The 20,902-nt window shown below is 40.3% G+C and overlaps 1 protein-coding gene across 1 annotated transcript in view; it reads right to left on the reverse strand.

Moving 5' to 3' along the window:
• The window catches only part of myt1lb (myelin transcription factor 1-like, b), a 134,857-nt gene that overhangs the window by 44,133 nt on the left and 69,822 nt on the right, over positions 1-20,902 (reverse strand). The window contains exons 6-7 of the mRNA XM_036593380.1: positions 14,352-14,833; positions 6,038-7,141 (exon numbers count right to left, since the gene is read on the reverse strand). Coding sequence (XP_036449273.1) covers positions 6,038-7,141; positions 14,352-14,833 — 1,586 coding nt within the window. The remainder of the gene's footprint in view (positions 1-6,037; positions 7,142-14,351; positions 14,834-20,902) is intronic.

Below are 20,902 nucleotides of genomic sequence, written 5' to 3' on the forward strand. Positions count from 1 at the left end.
TTGCCCACCCTTCTCGGTATATTAATATTTGCTGCTATTGTATTCAATAATAACCTAAACAGTGTATTACTACAGATGCAAGGTATCTCAAAGTGTTTTATTCAATATTGAAAGTTTTTTGGGAACACCAAGAAGTTATTAAATGAGGGTTGATACACTGTAATTATCTATTTACAGTCAGGCATGTGTACAGATAGACCCTGGGGGGCTTGAGCCCCTACCCCTTTACCCCCAGACTGTACAAGAGCCCTCTTGTTTGGCACGTATAGTAACTGTATTTTATATCATGTCCTTCATTCTTCAAGATAAGGCTCAGCCTTGCCCTCAGAACAGAGCTCATTGGTCGGCTTGGGTTCTAGGAGATTCATTGCTCTTGGGTGTTCAAACTTTTGCACTTGGCCATATTGAAGGCACAGATCTCTGTGTGAATCCTTAATGTGACATGGTGAAAGACTGGCCTGCATTATATTAGAATAAAATGAATTGTTGGAATGCCTTTATTCTGTGATATCAGTACTGTTGATGCTGATAATGTTTATGGATCAGTAAACCCACATATACACACTGAAGACTGCAAACGTGCTTCTCTTTCTAGGTTGGATGGGGAGCCATATGTTTGTCTGTGTGTGCTGATGCCGATTTCTGCACTGGTGGATGTGGTGAAAATTGGGACAGGCAAGCTGCCATTTTATCTCTTTTTTTTACACACAGTTAGAAATGATCATATTGCCATAGAGGCAACGCTTTATCTTTGTTAGTGTATGTGAACTGATACTGGATTCAGAAAAGTCTCATCAATAACTACTGAAGACCTATTTGTACATCTACTGAGGAGGGAATTTTATTGTTATTCAGAGAGGGTCCATAGGAGACGTGTGTGTGTGTGTGTCTGTGTGTGTGTGTGAGAGAGAGAGAGAGACCGCTGATTAAAATTTCAAGCAGAGTGTAACCTGGTAACCAGCATCATATAGCCTTCTGTATCAAAATAAGTCCAGACAGTGGGAAACAACAGCAGGAGAGAGACAGAGTGGACGGTGACAGAGAGAGAGAGAGAGAGAGAGAGAGAGAGAGAGAGAGAGAGAGAGACAGAGAGAGAGCGAGACTGAGCTGACTTGGAAGTGGAATGAATGTAAAAAAAAAATCAACAATACAATCAGAACACTTCTAGCATTCACATACAGTACATATACTGTGAGGCGATGAAGCATCTTTAGGCCTTTTCAACCCATAACATTCTCATAAATATTAATTTACCTACATAGTTTAGGTTTTAAAGACTTTTCTCTAACATTTTTTAAATGCGTCACAAGCCAAATTTCCATCCAACTGTCGAATGAAATTCAAGCAAATAATTGAAATATTGAAAAAAAAACATGCAGTTCAATCTGGGTTTCCATCAACACTCTACCAGAAATGAAAACTCTACGTCACATCCATAAAACTCTTCTGAGAAATATGGAGCGAGTTTACAGAGAAATTTACTGTTGAGCAACATCTTGTTGCTGTTTTATTTAATTTTATGGCTGCATTTTTGGATTTCACATCATAAGTGCATGGTAACAGAACACAGTGCCTGAGGAAATGTCCATTAATACACACATGCATTTTCTGTCTGTTTATTGTCTACTACCACCGCTATGTTTCTTTCTTTGATGAGATAAGGGATATTTTATCCCCTTAAAATCCCAGGCTTATTACATACTAAGGTTTATTATTCAGTAACTACATTCAGTAACTACAGGGACTTCAATGCAAACAGGTTGAGCTACTCTTAGGTTATAGGGGGCCCGCTGATGGGACCTGTTGTCTTCTATCATATTTCATAGGTACATGGACAAATATGACATATTTGCATTTACATTACTTAATATTTAGCATTTGTTTTTTTACTGGTAAAACAAACTTTTATATGTAGATTGCAATTTTCCTTTTTCTCCCATTTTTTCCTTATGAGTCTTTTTATTTATTATGGCAAAATATGCATAAAAATACATGGATGGAAACCCAACTACAGTGTTTAGCTGAGCTGTTCTTCTAATTGAGAACAAATTGAGAAAAGCTTAACAGGAACATCCAATGAAACCTAAATGTCATGTGGTTATTTATTTATTCATTTATTTATCTATTTATTTATTTGGAACACAAGCCTTTGAAACCAGTGTGGCATGTTTAAAAAGCTTTGGACTTACCTGTATCGTCACTGCTAATTATTTTTATTGTTGTAGTTTTACCCAATTTAGTAATGTCATATTCCACCTCCTAGTTCGGTCTCCCCCTTTTAAACGATGGGTGGGTAAAGTTGCGCACATACTTTCTCCAAGACATGTAAAGATCCACTGCATCTTTTCCAACTGCCCTTATGTCAATGGACAGTTTAACATGTCCAATGTTATTCAGCTAACAGTGACTGGAAAAGGGAAGACCATCCTACCCACCCAGAAAGGGTGAGGCCAGTTATGCTCTCTTGGACTCACAGATGGCTGTGGCATCACCAGGGATTGAGCATGTGATCTCCTTAAAACAGGGCTAATGCTCAGGAGTGAACAATAAGATGTCATTATATTGACAGAAATGGTCCAAATAAAAATTGGATAAAATCTTGTTTAAGGATGTTTTTTTTCCATCTCATAAAGTTGCCATTTCAGACATATAAGGTTTTACAACAATATGCTAACTGAACATAAACCCACATCCTCAACCTACATTCACGTCCTGCTGCCAGACTCCCTGCTGCAGCTGTTTCACAGCAGCCTAAACAGAGCGGAGCGGAGGAGTGGAATGCGCATTAGAAAGCGCTGGATATCGATTGTGGCTCGGGACAAGCCACGCTTTGCATAGCAAATGGCCCCCATTACCATAGCGTCTGGGGATAATTAATGTGCAGTCAGTGGTCCTGTCGTTCGTTATCGGTCATACTGATACTGTTCAATTTCCATCTCCGCCTCGTGCCTTCTTTAAGGAGGAATTCCTTCCATAACTGTCAGCCCGGCACACTTTTATAAATCATAATGCCCCCTGGTCAGGCAGCGGCTGCCGCTATCTGTGCTGGGGAGAGATGTTATCGTGACGTAATGGCCGTGCATCCCTCATTATTCCGACATTAGAGAGATAGAGTCTGCCCAGCATGCCAGCCAAGACGTCCTTTGGTGTGGGCTGCTAGCGTATTCCCCTCCCTCGCAGCATGAGAGAACGGCTAGTTTAGATATGTAGCCCTGATGAAACATCTACCATGATGTCTGTGTATAAAAAGGGGGATAATAAGTGATGTTAAGATGGCGAAATGATCTTAAAGGAGGAATTATCTGCCTGCAAATGTCAGCATGACATTAGCATGGCTTTGGACATGCATTAAGCTAGATTTTAGCATGTCGTCTCCAGAGTTTGATCTACTTGAAGAACTACTTTGGAAACTAAGATCCTGTACATACACAGTAATATTTCATATGTTACAATTATTATTACATTCACTCAAATACATGATGATCCACAAGAACATTTCTGCTGGAATCAGTTTATACAGGCTTTAGCAGTAGCATTCACTAAATTTACCCTGTTGACGCTGCACAGGCTAATTTGGTATATGCTATTTCAGGTCCTTCACTGTGTGCTTGTTCTCCAGCGTTAAAGCTACAGAATATTTCCTAGTAGAATCCTTCTCTGGATTTTTAAATAGCTAGCTTGAGCACTGGCTACATCCCAGGGAAGAGATCTGCTGTCCTCCCGGCCCGTGAAGATTGCCATTACTTATGCCTGACAGGCCCAGGCTCTGATGTGGCCATGCTGGCCTATTTGAACAACATGAGCCACTGCTGCCTGCACCGCAGGGATGGGAATGTTCAAATTGGTTGAGAAAGCTTGTCCCAGGGTCACAGCGAGGTCCCCCATGTGCATGTGAGCGAGAGAATGTACAACAGCAAATTGCGCACTACCACTTCAGCTACACAGTATTATTTTACAGAAGCCTTATGTACTCTATAGAGCATCACCATACGATGCTATGTCTGTACAGTATGTTGCCCCAAGGGTGTTCTAAATGTATCTATTTGCACTACTGCAACATTCTCATACTACTCAAGGCCTAGCAATTCACTGCTGTCATTAGAAAATGAGAAGGGAAAAGGGAACAGAAAAAAGGAAGAGAAGGGAAACAAGCTCTGTTCTTTGACATAAGAAGGGGCACTTTTGAAAGGTTTAATTTTCACTCTTTAATATCCATTAGTCTATTCATCATTAGTGATGGCACCTACCGATATTGGAACCTTGAGTATTGGCTAATACTATCCAATGTTTTTTCTTTACAAACCACAACGTTTTAAAATGACCTATTATTAATTGAGCACTTAATTTATGATGAGCATCTAAAAGACGCTATCATGCTTTAACTACTACACAGCAAACAACATGACATCACATCTTGGGAATATATGCTACTAGATTTGTTACAAGATTGAATCAGATACATTCTTTTTTCCCTCCAAAGTCTGATCCAGCATTTCTGCTCATATCGGTTTTATACCGGTACCTGGTATCAGATCGTAGCCATCTCTATTTGTCAGGAAACATTCATATTGTTGGCAGCTGGTGTTTTCAAATGGTAAAAAAATTAAAAGCCAAAATAAATAGAGCTGCAAGGTTTCGTTTGACAGCGCTGAACTGCAGGCTTAACAGTGCTTAAATATTTCTTCATTGTATAGACATTTGATTACTTTAAAAAAGTTCTTCACACTAGCACATCTTACTCACATGGCAATGGCAGTACAAAGTTACACATTACTTTGATCACTTTCTTCCTGTGACAAAATAGTGTAATGCTTTACAGTTTAAATTCTTGTAATGACTGATCTTATAAGCATGACATTACTTGCATTAGTCATATGTCTCTAACAGAGCAATATTAATTATGCGCAATGCATTTTTTTCTCTATATAGATTATCATGTCAAAGTAGCTCATCATGCTAAAATGAAACTGATGGATAAAAATTCCCAGACTGAAGAGCCTCGCCTACACAGACCAGACTTGATCAGCATTCAGGAGCAGCTCTATAAGCTTTACTGTTTATTTATAAAGATTGTATTTCTTGTTTTTGGACCATTTCTACTGGATAGTTTCTAGGCTGTCTAACAGCATTAGTTGTTCAAAATTTTAATCAAGCATAATTAAGCATAATCAAGCTGTCTCTTGTTCAAAGGCAGAGATATTGACAGTGATGTTTTCTGTAATTGGCTATTTCTTTCTAAATATATTTTGGACTGAAATGAACCATTGGGTTTATCTTGTACTTTCCAGTTGGTACAGATTTGAATGGGTTTTAAAGAGTAATGAAGAAGTCAAGTAATAAGTAATGAATTTCCATCCACCTCTTTTTTAAGAATTTTGAAAATACACAATTTTGAAAATAACAAAAAACAGGATGGAAAAGCAAAAAAAAATAAAAATCTGGCAACTGGAAAGTATCACAAAAAATGGAAAATGTGTTATCTATAAAAGACAAATACAAAAATGATGATGGGAGTAGATGTTTCAAATAAGTGATGATTTAGCATCACTTGACATGTTTGCCCTGGTAACATTCCTAAGGTTTTGATGGGAAAAGGCAAAGTGGGAGAACAACTTTAGCCCTCATTAAATAGGCCACTGCCTGCTCTGCTTAGTGTTTCTGAACAGTTTAGGCTACAGCAATGTACAGCTGACAGAGAGCTGTCACAACTGCTCTACAGAGAGCTAATAAAGGTTCAAATCTCTGCATTGTATATACCACACATTGTGAGCATGTCACGTCATCTTCAGGAAATTGCACATAACCACAGTGGACAGAAACACTGATTCATTTGTATTTTTTTTCACCAACTTTTCAGAAATTCGCTTAAATCTGTGAAATGATTCTGAAAGATTATATAGGAAACCAAAAGTAGTTCATCCATGGAAAAAAACCCTTTTTGGCACCTTTATATTTAAGCATCATCAAGTATCATCCAAAAACATCAGTCGTTCCATAGTCAGTGTCACAAGACCATAGTGAGAGAATGCTCACCCACCTTTATGATAGTACGGCTTCTTGAGGCTGTCATGATGTAGCCTCGCTTTGCGCTCCTCTGCACAGCTGAGCCTCAGGCCATGATTCTCCTCATGGAGCTGCAGTCTGTCCCTCCTGGCCGCCTCCGAGGCCATCTTATCTCTCATGGCCTTGGCCCGCTCAGACTCCAGCGCTATGGCCTTCTCCAGGAGCGACAGATTGCCCTTGGTCATGTCGAACACTTCCTCGGAGCGGTCCGAGGCGATGGAGGTAGTGTCCTCGTCACGATCATGGTAACTGTCATACTCCCGGGCGCAACTGGACAAGGTTTTGGAGCGAGGGCTGAGCTGCTCCTCCAGCTTCATCAGGTTCACCATGTCTGAGTAGTTGCGCTCCAAGACACGTCGTTCCTCAGTGTTCTGTTGCTCCTGACAGTCTCCATAGCCCCCCTGGTGTACCAAAGTGTCATGGTGTAGCTGGTGGCCCTCCTGGTTGTGGTTGAAGCGCTCGGCTGGCTTTGTTTCGCTCAGTTTGCGCGCCAGGTCAAAGCACTGGTTGCGCAGACACTCTAGACTGCTCAGGCACACCTCCTCATCGCTTTCCTCAACCATCTGACCATTGCTGATTGGCTTGCCTTGTGCGCAACTGCTAGTGTTGCCATTACATCCATATCCACCAAGACCATTCATGTTCAAGTCTTCATTTTTGATATCTTCCTGATAGCTCCTGTCGTCAAGGTTGTCAGAGAGCACAGCTCCATGACCCTGAGCCAGCAGCTTCAGAGAGTCAACCGTCTCCTTCACCACATCACTGTCCACATCCAGACTCAGCTCGTCTTTCTTAGAGCCGTCCTCGCCTTCATCATCTTCATCATCTTCTTCATCTTCTTCCTCATCATCCTCTTCTTCCTCCTCCTCTTCCTCTTCCTCCTCAGCACTGTTGGAGGAGTTGCTGTTCATCTCAGACTCTGTCATGGCCCGGTAGGCAGCATCCTCAGCAATCTTGCCCAGGTTGAGCAGAGACTTGGCCACCAGCTCATCATAGTTGTCGTATTCATCGTTGTTGTTGTCGTCCTTCTCCACTGCAGGACTAGGTTTAATGTACTCGCCGTTTATCTGGTTGCCTTCTGTGAAACAGGAACAAATTTGATGTTCAGTTCTTGGGGTTAGTAAACACTGCCTATATATTTAGATCTTTAACCCTTCATATGGCTATAGTGACAATGATAAATTATTAAGGCCGCTCGTTTTTTAATGTCATTAATGTATTTTCCTTGTTTGACCCTTCAAATCACTGGTAATAGTGCAGGCTGGAACCCAGCTGCTCATGCAAAATATGTTGCTCTTTGAAATACAGCTGTTAAATGCCTTTGGCACACTGTGCTGGACAGTGCTCAATGGATACCTATGGATAAATCAATAAACAACATACTAACAAAGGCAACAGCAAAGTGTAAAGCTCCAGTTCCCCTTAGAGAGCCTCCACTATGACAAGAATCCACGAGCTTGAGTGAAAGGCTACAATCACAGGGGATTTTATGAAAGAACTGCCATTCCATGACTTTATGGAAATCATGAGATCTTAATGTTCAGTTCATGTGAATCCTGCATTCATGAGATGAAAATATTGATTCTGAATTAGTTAAAGTAATAAATACATTCTGATAAAATATATTTTGTCCACTCATATAGCTAAATAACAAAAAAGTACTGTTTAATAAAGGAAAAGGTCTTTCTTCAGGGTCAAATGTGAGCAAATAAGACAAATGAGATTAACTGTGATTACACAAAATAATGCAGTTAATTGTGTTTATTTTACTTATTTGGCAGCCTTAATGTATACAGTCATATGCAAAAGTTTGAATAACCCCAGACAAATAACACATTTTCTACTGTGAACAAACTTGAATACAGCATCTATCTGCAAATTTCGGTGCACAATTTCCAATGACTCAACATAGCCTGTTTAATTATTCCAGTCTGTGGGCTTTAAGTGACATTATGTCACCAAAATCCTCCATTATTTCATTCAGTTCCTTTACACTAATCAATAGAATCTCTAACAGTCCTTTTTATGGATTAATTAAAGCAGGCAAACTGCAGAAGCTTACTAAAGCACTTTTGTCAGCCGTCTCAGACTTTAATTCACAAGCCTCGCTGCTACCTTTCCTTTCACATCTGCACCCTGAACTGTCAAGAGCACATTACCTGCATCACACTCACATTTACCTCCTGTAGACCAGCGGGTGACAGAAAATAGCTTTAGAAGATTCAAGATAATAAGTGTGATCTTGATGTCATGGAAAAAGTGAGCATATCAACTGAGAATACACCCCTGAATCATACATTCCCACAAACCGGTTATCAGATTGTGCTTCAAGGACTGTTCATAACGTCAACATTCATGTCAAGGCATACCGTGCGATTTGCAAGGCAGAGATGTCTAAAGGAATAATGCAGGAAATTAATGTGTGTCATAAAAGCTGCTTTGGACATTGAGGCTCCTGGTGAAGTCACAAGTGTGTTTTTCCACAGTAAGACCTACTTCAGGTCAGAGCCGAGGGTTTTATTTTCGTCTGATTTAAATGTGGCATGGAAAAGCAATTTGAAGAGCAATCAAGGTACACAAAGGAGACTGGGAAGTGAAACAGATTGAATGGGGGAGGGGGCACAGCGACGCTGAATTGGCCGGATTAGCAATGCTACGATGTGCATGCCATTGAAAATGATAACAATGCCACTTCAGTTACATCTGAGAGATTGGGATCTTTTGCCACTTCTCCTTGGGAGGGCGTGTTTTGAAAGAAAGAACGCATTTTGTCCTCCTGCCATTAGATGGCAATAAGGCAGTGAATGGAAGGCTTTGATAAAAGGCTCTTTGCTCTTCTGTCTGTTGATGGCAATGTCTCAGAGTAGTTACTACTATGACTACTACTACTGATAATAATAATAATAATAATAATAATGATAATAATAATGTCTTGATACCGGTGGCAGCTCAAAGTGTTTTAAAGACAGCTGATAAAGCTTAACAGTAATAGATGAAACTATGAGTATTCATGTAAAATCATCTAAGACAATGAGACAGATCAAATTAAAAAAGATAAATAAACACTCAGTTAAAGAGATACATTTTCAAATGTTTCTTAAAGGTGTGCACTGAGCTTTGACTATCTAATAAAAGGTGGAATTGAGTTCCACTGTTTGGAAGCGTAATAGCCGAAAGAGTCCTCTCCACGTCTTTTATATATTATAGAAGATATCTGCACAAGGCCTGTTGAGAAATCTGTAAACATCAAAGATATCTACAAATTTCCATAAGCCCTATCCAAAAAAGTGCAAATGGTACCTTAAGCCCTGCTGTCCTCATTAAAGGCCACACTTTGGAGACATTAACAATGTTCAGACCTACAGGACAAGAGACCCCAGGGGTGCCAGGGGTTTGCATGAGCGTTTGGAACAAACTTATGTGCTGTGCAGGCTTTACACGTGCGGTGTATCGGTTGTGCTTTTTCTTAATGAAATTATGTGCTTGTCTACAGTATCTGAATTCAGATGCCTCCACCATGTTGGTCGGACAGTTATAAACAAAACCAGATACTCTGTTCCTCACCTAAATTTCATGGAATTCTGGATAAGACGTCGCTACTGTGTCATCACTGTTTCGATCCTCGCCATATGCCGTGGTAAGAGCACATAGAAGGTGCTTGTATGTCATTTAGGACAGGGCTATAGTTTTTTTTTCTTTGCATAGGGCAGTTTGATTTCAGAAATTTTGGAGTCAACTCCGATTCTGATTCCAAGTGAGAACGAAGTCAGAACACAGGGGCAATATAAAAAGTGCAATGTTAAAGGGCCCTCATCATGGAAAACTGAATTTCCTTTGCTTTTTTGAAGTTTAAATGAGTTTAAAGTCATACGTAAACATTGTCAAAGTTACAAAACATTCCATTCACTCTCCAGTCTATACAGTCTATATTTGGAAACTAAGCTGCAAAAACAGTCTGTTTTGAACTCATTGTTTCTGTGATGCCAGGAGAACCCACCTATTCGGCTTATAACAGTGAAGCTCTGCTCAGTCACATTTAGGTTCTAGGGAGTGTTTCAGCTCAGATTGCTGTTTTAATGAGGCACAATACAAGGCAGCTAATCAGAAAAGAGCTCATTTACATGTAGTTAGTCTTAAAGGTACAGTAACAGCAACAGCTTTAATTCTAAGGGATAAAGAGAGGTTGAAAAATGGGCATGTAAAAATGAACTATGACCATTTTGGTGCACAAAACCACACAAATGTTATAAGTATCATAAGTAAATGAAGGGGAAAAATTTAGGATACGGGCCCTTTAAGTACATAAGACTATAAGTACTATTATGACATGTTATGAATGACAAGGGATCTTGACATATTAACTACTGCCTCAATTTTTCTTTCTGGACACAAGGTGTATGTCTGTTTATATGACCTATTAGATCAGATGTCTTCAAATCCAGACCTTGAATCCGATTTCCAGTCCTGGGTTTTGTAATCCCTGGTAGTTAACTCAGCTGTTGATATCGGCTGTCTGATTGGCCACCTAGTGTCCTACCTACAAGTGATTTTAAAATCCAGGACTGGATACTGCATACAAAGTCCGGCTTTGAAAAACTCTGTTTTAGGCCTCAGCAAGGCAATTTGGTGAGCTAATTCGAGCTAGGTTAATTTAGCTGACAATGGGGGCTAGTTAAACTTTATTCTATTTTTCCGTGTCGGGTAGACGTTTCAGCACTGGCGATGTAGATTGTAAGCCATTTTTTGTTAAATATTGAACATTTTTTTTCCTTTTTTTTGTCCAGAGCAAAATATAGCCAATGTTGTGGAAGAATGCATTTTCCTAACAGGCTGTCTGGAGAGTGACGGCAGAATATCTCACTTTCCGTGTGATCACAAGTGCGGGTAAACTTGAATGCCTCTATGTGGAATTAAGTACAAACTTTGGAGTCGACTCTCGATCAGAGAACTGACTCTTTCTTGATTGACTCCTAGCCCTAGCGTTAAAGTTTGCATGCACTGTATAGAGGACAGTACAGAGTCTCTTCCATCTCTCATAATACTCTCTTGCTCAGCAAGACCTTCTCAATTTTTGTTTTTTTACTTGTTTTTTACTTGTTGCTTTATTCTCCTTTCTTCTCAATATCTACTCATTAGCTCACAGGCTCTGCCCTCTCTGTGTGAAAACAGAACACACCATGAGGAGTTATGGCCAATCATTTCAGAATTGCCATTCGTAATTTGATTTGAAGGCGCTGTCAGATCTGATTGGTACAGGGTGGACCGAGGCTAAGTACTGTCCAGCCAGGTCTTCAGAGTGTCTGAGAGAGCTGAGACATTACTCAACTAATCTCATTTCAGCAGAGCACTGGGAAACCCACCCACTCTCACAGAACCTCAGACATTATGACCACAAGCATGCTGTCATAGCAGTCAGACCAGCAAGCTACTAATGTAATTCTGCTGCGAATTTAAAATGCAGCTTACTAGACTGCAATGTTTTGGGCTGTGGAGCTTTCCACTTACAAAAGTATGAGATGCACAGAAGCTTATGTTGAGCCAATTTAAAATAATACACTTTTGTTTAAAAAACTAAATACAGCCCATAAACAACTGGAAAGTGATACAATCAAATGAAAATCAAAATGATGACAGTGTGGCCAAATTGCTTTCATTTTCAGGTATTTGCATGGGGCAAATCATACGAATTACATGCCCAATTTTATGCCAAATCCCACCATTTTATTTGGATGAAAACTAACTGGACAGTTGGGTGCTTATTTCCTGGCCAGCTGTGTGTCACTGCATCATTAGTTCATGCACAGGAGAGCTAACAAAAGGTCTAGAGTTGATTCTATTTGTGGCATTTGCATCTGGAGACTGTTGTCTGTCATTATGAGGACCAAAGAAAAGCAAAGCAGGCTGTCATGGAACAAAAACATATCAATCACAGACACAGCCAAAGATGATATGTGTCATAATCATCTGTCTATGACAGATTATACTGTTTAGAAGCCATAGCAAACAACCAGCAGGTCTGCAAAAGACCACAGTAGTGGATGACCAAAGAATACTTTCAGTTATGAAGAAAAACTGTTCAATTATCCAGGAACACTGTCCTGGATTGTGAAAAAAAACTACCATAAAGAGAAGAATCAGAGGGTTTACCACAAGATGCTAAGCACCGATAAGCCCCAAGAACCAAAAGTCTGTGTTACGGTATGTAAAGCAAATGCCTCAAAACTCATTGGACAGCGCTTCATACTGCAGTAGGACAGTGACCCAAAGCATATCACTAAAGTAAACATTGAATGTACAATGTACAATGTTCAGGACAGGAATCACCTAACCTAAACCTCAGTTACTGAATACTGAAATACTTCAGTCAAGACTGAAGGCAAAAACAAGCCAGATTACAGGTCTTCTAGAGCACCACCAGGAAAGATACCCAGGGCTTGATGTTATGGTTTATGCAGCAGTTTCAAGCACGAATCGGATGCATTCTGCCCACATGGTACAAACAAAATTGCCACAAGAGCCTTATCAAACAAGCATAACAAACAAACAAACAAAAACACAATATATGCTTTTCTCCCTTATATACACGATATAAACAAAGGTTTTGGGACACACTTCTTAATTATAGAGTTCAGCTGTTTCAGCCACACCCATTGCTAACAGGTGGATAAAATTAAGCACATAGCCGTGCAGTCTCGATAGACAAACACTGGCAGTAGAATGGGTCGTACTGATGAGCTCAGTGGCACTATCATAGGATGCCACCTCTGCCACAAGTCAGTTGAAGTTTCTGTCCTACTAGATCTGCCCCTGTCAACTGTAAGTGCTATTATTGTGAAATGGAAGCACTTAGGAACAACAGCTTAGCCATGAATCGGTAGACCACACAAATTTACAGAGTGGACGCTGCCACTGGACTCAGTGGAAACACATCACTGTGGAGTGATGAATCACCTTCTCTATCTGGCAGTCTGATGGAATGATGAACGTTACCTGCCTGACTACATTTTGCCAACTGTACAGTTTGGTGGAGGAGGGATAATGCTATGGGGTTGTTTTTCAGGGCTTGGTCCAGACCCCTTAATTCCATCCATCCATCCATCCATCCATCCATCCATCCATCTTCTAAACCGCTTATCCTTCTGGGTCGCGGTGGGGTCCCTTAATTCCAGTGAAGGAAAATCTTAATGCTTCAGCAGGCCAAGACAATTTTGACAATTCTATGCTTCCAACTTTGTGGAAACAGTTTGGGGAAGGCCCTTTTCTGTTCCAGCATGATTGTACATCAGTGTACAAAGGAAGCTTCATAAGGACATGGCTGGGTGAGTTTGGTGTAGAAGAACTTGACTGGCCTGCAGAGCCCTGATCTCAACCCAACTGAACGTCTTTGGGATGAACTAGAACAGAGATTGCAAGCCAGGCCTTCTCGTCCAACATTAGTGTCTGACCTCACAAATGCTCTTCTGGATGAATGGGCAAAAATTCCTCACAGACACTCTATATATATATATATATATATATATATCAGTCAGTTGTCTTCTATATTAAAAAGGTAACAAAGTTTTTACCTTCTTCTATAATGTTACTATTTCGGGAATAACTTGAATGATAAAGTTTTTTTTGGGATGGACAGCAATGATATTCAAATATTATTTCTTACATGTGACTCAGATAAGTGAATCTGTGCATTCAAGGAGAGGTGTTGTTCAGATGTGAGGACCATAAATAAATAAAAACTCTCAGTTTATCAAGTCTCAAGGGCTGCCAACCGAATATAATGTCCACATGCAGTATAGTATAGCATAGTAAATTATAGTATAGTGCAGCGTATTGGTACAACCTGCGGCTTCTTGTAGAATGAAGAATCTGACTAAACTGGGCATCAGCAAGATAGCGAGTATGTGGAGGAGCGGAGGCAATGTTTTGAAGGGGCTGTTTTTAGCCTGATACTGAGACCACACTGAAGGTCGCAGTACAAACATCCAACTGCACCTCAAATTACGGTGACCTTCCTCCAAAGAGCTTGAGCTGCCAATTCCCCCTCCCTCTGGCCCTTTTCTGGAGGACAATGCCCACTATTTAACTTCAGTTTCATTTAACTCCACTTTGTTCTTACTCATAAAGAAACATAGTCTGATGTAAAGTAACTGTTGTGAGCCAAAAAGGAGAAAAAAATTAAAAAAAATCATCAAAGCTCAAATCATGTCAAATGTCTTAGGAAACAACTTTTCTGGAGTAGCTGGGAAATGTTTACATGTCAGATGGAAAACAGAAAAGATTTGCCTTCTCACCTTGATCTTCAATGTGCTGATGCTCTTCTTCATCGTCTTCTTCCTCTCCCTTCTCATCCTCTTCCTCTTCTTCATCCTCCCCCTCGCCTTCCTCTCCCTCCTCATCCTCCACCACTTCCTCTTCTTCCTGCTCCGCCTCTTCCTCCTCTCCATTCTCCACCTCTCCTTCCTCTTGCTCTACTTGTTCCTCATTGTCCGTATACTCTTCCTCCACTTCCTCCTCTCCCTCTCCTTCTTCTTCCTCCTCTTCTTCCTCTTCCTCCTCCTCTTCCTCTTCCTCTGCCGCTTCCTCCTCTTCCTCCTCCTCTTCCTCTTCCTCTTCTTCTTTCTCGTCCATCTCGTCCTCGACCGCCTCGGCTTCGTAGCAGTCCTCCATGGGCTGCAGCTCAGTGTGTGTTAGAAAGGCCTTTCTTTTGGCCGCTGGCTCGAGGGGCTGCCTGTCGTGTGTTTTCCTCTTCTTGGCCAGAGGGCAGCCGTACACACTGCATGGGGAGAGATAAGAGAGAGCCAATTAAAAAGCTGGCCTGCTTCAATTCAGCCGTCTCTCCCCTGGTCTCTGTGCAGCCCCTGCGCATGCACAACACAGCATGTCATTCAAGCTCGCAATAGGCTATTTTTAGAAGCTAGCCAAAATTCTGCAGAGTGTGCGCCATATTAAAAGTTATAAATGGTTTTGTGACATTAAAACAAGGCCATCAGTGACTGGCCTTAGTATCAACTCCACAACATAAACTGGTTTTAATACAGGAGGCTACATACAGTGCAGTAAGTGTGGGTGAAATGGCAAAAATACATCACAATGTTTTTAAACATTTTCACAATACATGATACAGGCATCACAATATTTAGTTCTTCAGAGGTTTCTCAATGTACAATACATTTTCTTCAATGTTTCTCATACTATGCTGCACTAAATCCAATTAAACATGCAGTTGATTGGTGTTCTGTATGCACTGACAATATCTACAATATGTTAAATATTGGATATATAGGTATATTGTCATGTAATTTAATTCATGACAAAGTATTGTCATATTGCCCATCTACGTGTAGTCCATAATAAGAATGAATTATGCATTTTTGGTTTCTTGGACACATTGGATTCAAAATAAAACAATAACTATGAGGTTAAAGTACTGAATGTTAAAGTTTTCCAGGGGCATTTTTTGTCTAAATTGGTTAAACCAAATAGGATATAGAGCTCTTTTAACCCCTTAAAAGGCCAAGGCCCACTGATTTTACTGCACAATTCTTTAACTTAAGAAAAGCTCCACCAGTTTACATTGAAGTCCCTGTAGTTACTGAATAATAAGCCTTAGTATGTAACAAGCCTGGAATTTTAAGGGGTTAATACATGCCCCCCAAATGCCATGGGACTATATGTGATAAGACAAATTCAAATTTCTTAAATAAGTTTCCTATTTATAATTGCTGAAGTTAGTGACCCACAGACATCACAAGATGTTGGTTATCTTCTATGTTGATGCTCTACAAGGCCTGTTCCTGCTTGAATAAGAGGCTATTTGCCTTCAGACTTGTCTTCAGTAAATGAAATGCATGCTCACTGAATTTAAGCTCAGGTTATTTGCTTGAACAATAGCTGCTTTAGTAGCATGTTTTGTGTCATTGTCCTGCTACAACATAAAGCACTATCCTAACAGCTTTTACTAAGACCCAAACATACCCATGCCACCATGTTTCACGGATTAGCTGGTAAGCTTTGTATCATGACGTTCTGCAAAATGTCAGCTGTTCTTTTGACTGGACTGTATAGTATGGAAAACCCTCTGAGGTTGTGTTAGTTTATGGTCTTTGGGACATCATTACCAACATCTGAGATAGTGATCTTGATCTATTTAGTAGTTTTTCTTCATGACTTTCTACTCTAATGTGTGCTACAATTGTCCGTGTGGTTGTTTGCTATGGCATAATTACTTATGGCCCTCTGAAATGGGAAAACTATATGTAAAACTAAACATACTTGAATTAAAGCCTACATTCTGCACATTAATTTAGGTGCATAGTATTTTCATGTTAAATGCAATGTGCTGGCATACAGAGCCACAATACTAATTGTGTCTCTGTCCAATTACTTAAGACCCACCCTATTTAAAGTGAGCTTTTTCCTTATCTACTTGCAGAAGCTGCTGTTAATGTGTTATGTGTATGTTAGCTAGAAGGAACAGGGCACAGCTGGAGTTTCTTTATTAGAATTACTGTAACTTTATTGAAAAGGGCTAACTCTCAATCTACAGAAAGTGGAGAGGGTGAGGTGTAAGTTGGAACAACAAAAATAGATAATATTAAACTGGCTGTAATCATATAACATGAGCCAATGACCAACTGTAGTTTTTATTCTTTGCAAAAAGCGTACCAGTCACACCATAAGAATCTCACAACCACTTTTTTTCATGCAGTTATTATTAGTTCACATGTCATCTGTGGGCATTTCTAATCTGTACACCTTTAACCTTTAATTCTAAAGGACATTTACAATGTAAGGCTAAGGTATACAAAACCAGCATTATTAGGTATACAAGCAGAACACGCATTATGATTTTAATAGCATTCACCCATGGTTTCCATATATATCTGAAAGGTTCCAGGATTAAGCAAAACCCATATTCTTCTCTGTCAAAGATTAAAGGATGAACGGGAAGCCTTATATAAATGTAAACATCGGCAGAGAGCCACTACCCATGGCTGAAAGACACAGGCAGCAACGGTAAACACCCACATAGCAGTTGGGAGATTATGGGGTGATTAATTGCATCTTGCACCTGAAGCTAAAATATATTCTATAGATCCACCTGGCAGAAGGAGTGAATGCCGTAATCTGATAATCTGTGTATTCAGTCAGAATACTGACTGCTGGCGATTAATCTATTTCACTCGTTGAACCACAGGGAGTCAGTAACGACCCATTTCTCAGAACCGCACAACACCCTTACTGAACATGCAACATCAGTGGAATACGACACAAACGCTCTGGCGTAGGGGACGGTTCTGTGTTTACTGGACTAGGGGCTTCCCAGTCTCTAGTTAAGAGCCATTCAGCTATGAAAAGCTCCTGATTCTCGTTCTAGCAGCGTTCGTTTCTTTTCACTAGTCGGATTTGGTGAGTGCTATGAAGAAATAAAAGGCATTAGGCAGGGAGATTGCAGCTGAAGTGTATTCATGACATAGGCTGGCAGCGGAGGTGTGCTTTTTGGGGGGCTGAAAGTGAAACTGGCACCGGTGAAACTCAGCACTCTGTCAAGGTCAATCCTGCATGCTGTGGAATGGATGCCAGTCCATTAGGTGCATTTAGACTGATGGACAGTAAATGGCCCGCTCTACACTGCCTTGGTCCTCGCTACCCATTAAAATGACCATTGTTAATAGTGGTTATCTTGCTTCACATCGATAGCAATGCCTAAGATGTACCTCTTCAAACAGTCCCTGCCTCTGCCCTCTACACTGAAGCAGTGGTAGTCTGTCAAGGAGGCAAGGAAGGCTCAGCCTCCTCAAGAATGTGCTCTAACCCTATCATACCTACTGTTTCATTGGTGATACATTCAAAGATTTCGTCTTTGTTCCCTATAACTCATTAAAATCTGCCCACGGAGTAGTTGGGCTGCGTGCTTGTCCCCACTGGCCATAGTAAAATGGATCAGTATGTGTTTTCTATCACTATATAGAAGAAGCTCCACGCTGCCTTATAATTGGATGCACAGTGATGGTTTCTACATGAGTGTGCACACATTCAAAACACGATTCACATCACTAAGATCTTTGTTTCACCTAAAGAAAGAGGTGACTGAAATGCAAATAATATTTTGATTATATTTTGGTTATTTGTGACCTTCATGTTCTTTACGTACCAAAACAAATGTGACAAAGGCATTTAGAAACTGCATTTAGAAATGAAGAAGAGTAGTGAGTGTAGTTCCACAGTGTAGAAACGGGACAGTATAGACAGTTTAACTAGACTGATCTTTGAGATGTTGTTCAAAAACAATATTTGACGAATACATTATTTTGGACAGCTGATTATTTTATTATAACATATAATTTTATATTTTTTTATATTTTATGTATCTGTGTTCTTTTGACTGCTGTTATTACTATCAAATCATCAACACAGTAGTATCTCATCAGGTTTTATTCTGCACTAAAGTGAAGATGGGCCTGTTTGGGTCAGTTTTGCACAAGTCAGTTTCAGACTCGAATCATGACAATAGCCACGTTTACATGCAGCCTGATAATCCGTTAATAATCCAATTAATATCTTAATTGGAACAGAATATGTGCATGTATACACCTCAATTGAAATAGACTAGTCCGATTGAGGCCATTCAGAATACAGCTTCTATCTGATTGAACAAGGTGGGTAATCCTGTAAATAATCAGTATAAACAGAAGAATAATAACCATGTACATGCCTGTATCTGATTACATTTCCAATCTTAAATATAAGTTTGTTCTGCGCATGTGCGTCGCATCATAGCAAAAGTTTATAATGTCAACATGGCGGGAGCTGAAACTGGTCTGCAGAGGAGACAAAGTTCATGCTTTGAGCTTTAAAAGATGGTGGTGGGACGGGCGTCCAGCTCATATGTCTCAGAACACGACGTCTTCCTTTCACCCTTCTTTAATAAGTACATGTGAAGGATGTTTTCCTGAGTCTGACATCATTTTAAAGTAATTAAAAACACAAGTGTGCCAGCTGAAAATTTAGGTAACGCACTGCTGCTCGTCTCACTCTGACCGGACTCACGTGATGCTTGTTGTCATGGTAACATCTACACTAAGTGGTGCTTATGCGCATACATGTAATTTTTCATCGGATTACTTGTAGTGTGCATGTAAACAGAGATTTTCATCAGACTGTTGAGTAGAATGAGATATAAACACTTCAGTCTCAATCTATGATCAGAATGTATTCGATCAGATTTTGCATATAAAGGTAGCCAATGTGGTTCAGGTCTGATCAGGCTCAGTCAGAAAATTCTCAGGCTGTGTTCAGGTTCTGATTAAAAGTTCAGGCTATAGCAGAAACTAAAAGTTCCGGCTATAGCAGGGATTAATAAATTAACATACCGCAGTGAAGATGACTAAACAGCCCAAAGCATTTGCTGTTCTTTTACTTTTTTCTTTTGCTCAGTTAACAACCGTTGACAGCAGCTTCACTATTTTTTAGGTGTAATGATACAAATATTTACAGATTTGATGAGATTTTCAATTCTGAGGTCAACATTCACTTTAAAATTTGAGTGTGAGATCATGATTTAACTGTTAGCAGTGTCTTGATTGAACAGCACTCTTACCATATACTACACAGACTGGTTTAGAAAAGATGAAAACTTTTGACTTTATTTCTGGTTTGTATGTGAGTTCTCAAATAGAACTTTTGCTTTTCAATGATGTATCGACAATGTTAACACTATTAATAACTTGGCCATGCTGGACAATAGGAAGGAACTTAGAGCAACTGCCCCCCCATCCCCCCTCCAGACCTTTGACACAAGCACACACACATACACTTCTAATCCAACTTCTCCCTTGTGGACCAACCACACCAAGGCTCAGGCCCAAATTACCCAGCGTCCATCAGTCAGCCAGTCCAGCCCACTGGCAGGCTCAATCTCCCTGGACTGGGAGATTACTTAATGGGCTGACCCTGTCCACCCAGGGCGTCATATCATTAATTGGAGCCTGATGCAGGAACTCATTCCTGGACTGACAGCCATGCCTGCCTCTCCTCGCTCTCCGGGGAGCGCTCCAGTGCACTGTGATCAATAGTACTTGTGACCAAACATCTCCAAAGCACATTAAAATGCCACTCATTCTGTCTCCCTAAACCCCAAATAAATCAGACCCGCTCCCCCGCGGCCTCGGTCAGGAGCGGACGGACAGACAGGAGGAGAGGCAAAGCAAGGGAGGAATAGAGACACGCCCTGTCTGTCCAATCACGTCCAGGGCTGTCTGGAAGGACGAGACCGAGGAGGACAGAAGACCCTTAAGATGCGTCAAACAGAAGTGAAGGGTGACTGGCATGGCTAACGTGAACGCTGCAGCCACTGACACCTATTTACACTCGCAGACCGGCATACAGGCATAATGCAAGTATTCAAGAGTTCAATCTGTTAATTTCAAGGCATTCAGAGAAACATCATAAGAGAACTCATAACTGGAAATGACAATGAGAATATATGGAAACTAAGCTGGAAATATTCATGTTTTTGTGATGTCAAATCAAATATCTGCCTATTAAGCCTACAGCAATTTATTCCCACTCATTCATGTTGAAGTTAAAAGGAGCATTTTAGCCCTGGACTCTGTGGTGGTCTGTCCATTGATCTGAGAACACCAGCAGTTTCTTTGTTTGGTTTGCCAAATTTCCTCTTTTTTGTCAATTTCCTTTTCTCAATAACCGTTTCTTGTCAACTTCACGTCCTTTCAGATCCATAGCATTGGGTTGTCTTCTCACAGTGGAAGGACGGAGTGGAGCAAGAGTAGAGCTTCATTTTCTCCATTCTCTCAAAGAAAAAGGCTTTAAGTGCTGCCTA

The sequence above is a fragment of the Colossoma macropomum genome, unplaced genomic scaffold (assembly GCF_904425465.1).
Source record: "Colossoma macropomum unplaced genomic scaffold, Colossoma_macropomum, whole genome shotgun sequence".
NCBI lineage: Eukaryota > Metazoa > Chordata > Actinopteri > Characiformes > Serrasalmidae > Colossoma > Colossoma macropomum.